At 44.5% G+C, this 7,282-nt stretch overlaps 1 protein-coding gene across 1 annotated transcript; it reads right to left on the reverse strand.

The window, feature by feature from the left end:
- On the reverse strand, positions 1 to 3,474 carry LOC145219534 (uncharacterized). Its single transcript, XM_080086887.1, has one exon. It carries the CDS (start codon positions 3,472 to 3,474, stop codon positions 1 to 3), a length of 3,474 nt encoding a protein of 1,157 aa, XP_079943013.1.
- Between the last annotated feature and the right edge of the window lie 3,808 nt (positions 3,475 to 7,282).

A 7,282-nucleotide genomic window follows, 5' to 3' on the forward strand; every position in this document is an offset into this window, starting at 1 on the left:
TCATTTTGTTTTTGTCAGACAAATTCCTCCCAATGCTAAGACAACAGTTATCCAGAAAATTGCTCGGTATACGGGATTGGCAATCATTTCGTTGACATCTGCAAATGCGTCACCAACCAAATTTACACATTCGTCACTTCCGTCTAAACAATCGCGAATTCCATTCTGCGCCAGTTTCCATTCAACCGACAAGGGTTGTTTATTTCTGCAATAAAATCGCTCCATTTCGCAACGGCATTTGGTTTCATCAGATTCATTGTCGCAAGCAACAGCCACTGGATCGTCATGCGCTTGCGCATGAACTTTCTCATCAGCAGGAACGATTAAACACAACTTGTGTATAGGCCTTCGAACACAGTTTCCCTTGGATCGAACCATGACGCTTCGTACAACTCCATGCTCATCAGGATGGACGGCGACGATTCTTCCTATCGACCACCACGATCTCGGGGATGCGTTGTCCACCAAAAGGACAACGTCGTTCACTTGGAGATTCTTTTTTTCATCATGCCATTTTTGACGTGAGATAATAGTACGCAAATATTCTCTCGACCAGCGCTTCCAGAACTGATCCGAAAAGTATTGGACGTGGCGCCAACCTTGGCGGGCATTACAGTCACGGTCTTTTGTAGCGGCCGGCGGAAGGCCGCCAAAAGGGTTTACCCTGAGCAAATGGTTCGGGGTAAGTGGAGTTTCATCATCAACGTCCCAGGTGACCGGTGTCAGAGGACGAGAATTCAGAATTGATTCAACTTCCGACAGCAGAGTTTGCAGTTGATCATCAGTGAGCGTCCGTTCGTTTGTCAAGGCTGAAAGTATACGTCTTGCCGAACGGATCATCCGCTCCCAGGCTCCTCCCATATGACTAGCGCTGGGCGGGTTAAAGGTCCATTGTATTTCCTTCTGCTTCAAGTGTTCTTCGATCTGGTGCTGGTTCCAGTTTCGAATTCCATCCTTTAGAACACGTTCCGCACCAACCAGGTTAGTGCCGTTATCAGAGTACATGTGCAAAACCATACCTCGTCGCGCAACAAAGCGGCGGAGCGCGTTGACGAAGGCGTCGGTGCTCAAGTCACATGCAACTTCCAAATGAACTGCACGTGTTGTGAGGCAGGTAAATAGACATCCATATCTTTTCACTTCGCTGCGCCCTCGTCTGACTAGCAGAGGGCCAAAATAATCAACACCAGTATAAGCGAATGGGTGGACGTTCATTTGTAAACGAGCAGGTGGGAGTTCAGACATCAGCTGCTTCGCAGGCTTGGCATCGCGGTATCGGCACTTCAGGCAACGACTTAACGCGCGGCGAACGGCAACTGCTCCACCCACGATCCAGAAACGTTGATTCAGAGTCGTCAATGTGTGGTTCAATCCAGAGTGACCAACACGCTGGTGGAAATCAGTAATGATTAGATCGGTCAAACACGAGTTGTGAGGGAGAATCGCTGGATGGCGTGCCTCGTATGAAACTGGGGCTTTCTCCAGTCGCCCACCAACGCGTAAAACTCCCTCAACAAGAAATGGATCCAATCGAAATATTGGTGATGACTTAGTCATCTTTTTCAATCTTCCTTCTCCGGACATGCCAAACATCCATTGGGCAAAGTGACATCTTTGCGCATACTTGACCAACTCCATCTCAGCAAGCTTTAACTCATGAACTGTCAAAGGCGTGTTTGAAACTGGCTGAGGTTGGCGTCGCACTCCTTGTAACAAATAATATTTAAAGCGCAGCATCCAAGCGACTGCAGACTTTAACTTGTATAGAGAAGAAAACCTCATTAACAGTCGGTCCATTGGGCAAGCAGACTCCACAACCGTAAATATTTCAGCAGGTTTCTTCTCAAACACATTAGCATTGACCTCGACGTCCTGTTTCTCGAACATATTCGGCCACTTTGCAGGCTCATCCTTCAGAAACACTGGACCAAAAAACCACATATCCGACTTTGCAAGAGTATCAGCCGGTGCACCCCGAGACGCCAGGTCAGCCGGATTCTGTTTTGTCGGCACGTGCTTCCAGTTCCGAGTGCACGTATTTTTCTCAATGAAAGCAAGCCGACGGGATACAAAAAGCGGAAATCTTCGTCGATCGTTTTGTATGCTTTGCAGCACCACAGAAGAATCCGTCCAAAATATTGACGGACGCAGATCTAACCCTAGTTCCCCCTTGATTGTCTGCTCCATCTTCACAGCAGTAACAGCAGCCATTAGTTCAAGCCGAATGGAAACTTCTCCTTGAGGGGCCAGTCGAGATTTACTCATGACTAGAGTACACGTGACAGAGTCCTTTCTTGTAGATCGCAGGTAACACACTGCGCCATATGCCTCCTTCGATGCATCGGAAAATACATGCAATCGGCTTCCTTGTATATTGTCGTACGCGTGCAAGTTAAATGAACGCGGGATACTGATGTCGCGTAGACTTGACAACCTGAATAACCATCTTTCCCATTTCCGTAGGTCCTTTGGGTGCATTTCCTCGTCCCACTCCATTTCTTGCTGACATAAACTTCGGTAGATCAAACGTGCTTCCACTACCACTGGAACAACAAACCCCAGCGGGTCGAACAACGAATTCATCGTTGACAGCAATCCCCGACGAGTGCGCGGTTTGACCGGCAAAGAAACCGTGAAATTAAACTCATCGGCTTGAACGCTCCAATGTACACCAAGCACACGCTCCTGCACATCTTCATCTAAAGGGTGTGTCAACAGAGACTTGGACAGTTCCTCAGTCGGTAAACTATCCAAGATTTCCTTGCTGTTGGATAGCCACTTGGTCAATCGAAACCCGCCTTTCGCAAGCAGGGAGCGCAGTCCTGCAACGAGTTCTAGACCAGTGTTAACATCCGAAACCGACGTGAGGCAATCGTCCACATAAAAGTTTCTTTCCACAGTAGACGCGACAAGCGGTTCAAATTCACTGCCAAAGTCACTGGCAGCTTGTCGCAAACAAAATGCGGCACAGCTTGGAGACGAAGCTGCGCCAAACAGGTGAACCTTCATTCTGTGCGGAGTTGGGGCCCTTGACAGATCGCCTCCTGGCCACCATAAAAAACGTAGGCAATCGCGGTCACGCGGAGCCACACGAACTTGATAAAACATGGCTTCAATATCGGCCACAAGAGCAATAGGTTCCTTGCGGAATCGCAACAGCACTCCGACTAAACTATTTACAAAGTCGGGACCTTGCATTAGAGCCTGGTTGAGTGACAAGCCACGATATTGAGCAGCGCAATCAAATACAACACGGAGTTTACCTGGCTTGTTGGGATTTACAACACCGTGATGGGGAATGTACCAAACGCGTTGATTAGTACTTAATTCCTTTGTGGAAATTTCTTCTGCATACCCTTTGTCAATGGTCGTTTGCATTTGCTCTCCATATTTCGACATCATGACGTCATCCCTTGCTAGACGGCGTCTTAGGCAGGCTAAACGTTTTGTCGCCAATTTAAGGTTGTCGGGCATGATTTGGTGGTCGTGTCTCCACGGAAGTGGCAATTCATAGTGTCCATCAATAAATTTGTGTATTTCACACAAACGAAAGTTAATTGCAGGATTTTAGCTAGTTATGCAAAATTGCGCATAACAATCATCCAAAGACAGCATGTGACATCACAAACTGGACAAAAACATTACGATTGTGCGCGAACAATTGCATTTTTTAATAGTTGTCGTTCAATAAAGGCAAGTGTTTAGCAATGGAGACAGTCGATTCTCAATTCTACTTTGATTTAAACTTTTTTAGTGACACAAACTGACGCCAAAAAAGATTATAGAATTACTTTAACCGCTTCGCGGTCCCCCCAAAATTGCCTCACGGACCCCTAAGAGGTTAACAAGGATCTTGTTTTTTGTTAGGCTTAAAAGTTAAGCTACTTGTTTTTCAATAAAATTGCATTTCAGCTTTGCCACTCACTGAGTTACCTCTGTGGGCCATTTCTCACAGTTAAAAAACTGCATTGCTACGTGACTGACTTTTCTCGTATTTGCCGATTAAAGCATTTCATTTGAGGGTGTGCTGTCGGTGTTTTTGGTGAAGTACACGGGGAGTAGTTACGTACATGCGGTAATTACGGAGATTGCAGAGGTGACCTGTTACGCCGTCCGAAGAAGCTGGCCACTTTTCCGAAAGGACTGCGTTACAACTCGGGAACCTTCACTTCAGAGTACTTTTCTTTTAACACGGTGTCGCGCTGAAGATCTACCAACTCCATCTGAAACTCCTCTAAAACCGAATGAACATTCACAGACATTGGAGTAGAAAAGAGCGTGAATTATTTTTCCAATGTGAAAAAGTCTGGAAATCGGCGGTCAAATTTCCCATGCAGCATCATGGTTTTATCTGCATATTGCTTCATGGCGCTATTCTCAACGTTATTAAGAGTTGGAAAGTGGGCGAAGTTCCCGACCTTCAACTGGGATGCCCACAACAACAATTTGCACTTAAACGATTTTATGGCATCAAACTTGATTGTTACCACCTTTGACGGACCTTGTAAAAAAGTATTCAACTTGTTCAAATGTGATGTTAGGTCACATAGAAATGCTAGTTCTGAATTAATTTTGGTTCAGCAAGCTCCGGTATGTCGGCTTGTTTCAAAGCCATGAACAGACCAATATCATCCCTCTAGGCGAAAAAAACGTTTTAGCACATTTCCGACCGCAACTGGGCCAGCGTACATCTGTATGGTAAAGTATTTCACCATACTCACTTTCCATGGCTTCAAGGAATGATTTGAACTGCCTATGATTAAGACCCCGTCATCGGATAAAATTTACAGTTTTTACAACTTCCCCCATAACATCGTGCATTTCTAACGCTTTACCACACAGGGCCTCTTGGTGTATGCAGTGCACGGCGTGAATCGACACACCCAATTCTAGCATCTTGTTTCGAAGAAGCCCAACCAAACCTATTCTTTCAGATCGCATGGCAGGCGCCCCAACCATCAAACCACTTTGGATGCAGAGATTCTCTTCAAAAGCGGGACTTCAAATTCAGTTCACTTTATTCTTCCGAAGCTGGTCTTCATCTTTTAAGTTCACCTTATTCACACAGGATCTCGCTTTCTTGTTGTCACAAAACTTGAACGCTCTAAAACGACGCTGTTCCCTCAACAGCCTTCCATAAGAGAGCTGTTGCCAATCAGTTTATGCTGTCCGGGAGGATCTTCTAGTTTCTAGCAGGTTCGTCGGCATGCCAGGTCCCTTTCCTAGGCGTTATTGCGTATAACGGCTCACGTACAGTGTCGAAAACACGTTCGTTCGCATCAAAGCTATAAATAACTTTCAACAGGACAAGGCGTCGGTACAGCAGTAAATCGCTTCATCGGCATGTATTGCGATGGTAAAAACGAAGTTTTTGCGATGTATTTATACAACAACCTAAACATCCGCAACAACGATCTTTGTTGGAACTTGAAAACGTATTTACATGTGAACACACAAAAATGGAATGTCTATCGGCCTGGAGCTTCAGCCAAAATCTTTTTGTAATTTACGTGTCAGTTCCTGGTCCGCAATCCGAAACAGATTTTTGAAAAAACAACGTTATTTTCCTCATTTTCTTAGATAGACATGACATTATTACCACATTAACTTGGTTTCTACTCCAACTTGATGCCCCTGACGTAAATATGCACAAGGAATGAATTTATATATAACATGGTACAGCACTAGTAGACAGATTGAAAGGTTAACGCAGTTCTCAAACTGTGCGCCGCGATGCCCTGGTGCGCCGTTTCAATTTTCCTAGGGCGTTACAGAATAGTTCCGTTTCGTGGCTTTTTGTTGTTGTGTAAATGCAACTTTAATAATCAGTTTCCTCATTAACTTTTATTTGCTGGTGCGTCGTAAGTCCTGAAAACTTTTCCACGGGCGTCGCAACAAAAAAACGTTTGAGAACTACTGGATGAATGTGTAAACACCCAGTCGAACGAGTTTATTTGTTACGAAACAATGCCTTAGTTTAAAACGTCAATATACTATCACAATGGGCTTTGTGAATTACAAGTGTTACTGATTCACAGCATTTGAAGCCGTCAATCCAAGGACGAAACCCATTTTTTAAAGCGCGTCACGCCATTTGACCAATCTATGATACGCACTTAGCAATACAATCGCTTTTGAGAAAGTCGTAATGCCAGTTAGTTGCCTGTCCCCTCAAATTTCCGCTAGTTGCGCCACTGCTTACAACGCTTACCAAAAGTTGTAAAAAAGCAGTGTTCATTCAATTTCGATCCACAGTGTTCATGAAATAGCCGAGAGTAATACCTGGTACGCTCAGAGATTCCTTGAACAAATCCTATTTCTTACTGTCATAAAAATGACACTTCTTCCATTGCGTTTAAAAATGGAACTACATCTAAATTATTGTACCAGCACAAAAAGTCATGCATCGACTTCATAACATACCGATTCCAAACTTTGCAACAACGTTCATAATCGGTCTCAGAAATAGTGGAACACTTCAAGGAACTGTAAAAAGGAGGCGTAGGAGTGGTTTGGTGCAAGAAAATTGCGCATATCTAAATACTTAAATTTACCAGTTTGAACACACATGTAGTTGTTATTCTTTTTTACAATAAAATTGATCTTAACGTTTCATTAAATTAATGTCATACTTGCCACCGTTGAATGAGTTCACTGGCAGGACGGTGAGGTTTTGGACACTGCCGCAGGCGAATGAGAGGATGTGGACACAGAGGTCTCTTGTACGCACAAGAGGCAACCGACTGTCACGTTCCCGTTTTCACGGTTACACGAAAGATTGGGACTGACTATGGAAGTTCATTAACAGCTAACGCTCGTGTACTCTGATCGGCAAGAAACCTTTCCTTTTACATTTATTCACGTCCAACCACACGTAATCAAAACAACAATCCAACACTACTTCGCAGTTATCTCTATCTTACTCTGAATCATTGTTTTTTTTGGTACATCGTGAAATAGGGGCTCTTATATCGCTTGCGTAACAATGATTGGGGGAAAGGCGTAACTCACTATGACCATTTTCTTTAGATAAAACAATGAACACTGCAACGAGCGACGCGATAAAACTGGCACACTAGAACAATGACAACACAATAGCGCCTGCAACGATAGAATCCAGACGAACCGACATTGTCCATGATCCGCGGTAATTGGGTCGCAGGATATTGTCATGGGGCGGTCTAGAATATTTGTGACACGTGTCACCCTGTCCGTGAGCTTACCCGCGTCACCAGAAGTCACAAAACACAGTGGATTTTCAAAACTGGAAACATGAGAACAC

Source organism: Phallusia mammillata, chromosome 3 (genome assembly GCF_965637545.1).
Source record: "Phallusia mammillata chromosome 3, kaPhaMamm4.hap1.1, whole genome shotgun sequence".
Taxonomy (NCBI): domain Eukaryota; kingdom Metazoa; phylum Chordata; class Ascidiacea; order Phlebobranchia; family Ascidiidae; genus Phallusia; species Phallusia mammillata.

Bases quoted from the DNA above. Each gene is read 5' to 3' on its own strand.
- LOC145219534 (XM_080086887.1), bottom strand. From the start codon at position 3,474: ATGCCCGACAACCTTAAATTGGCGACAAAACGTTTAGCCTGCCTAAGA.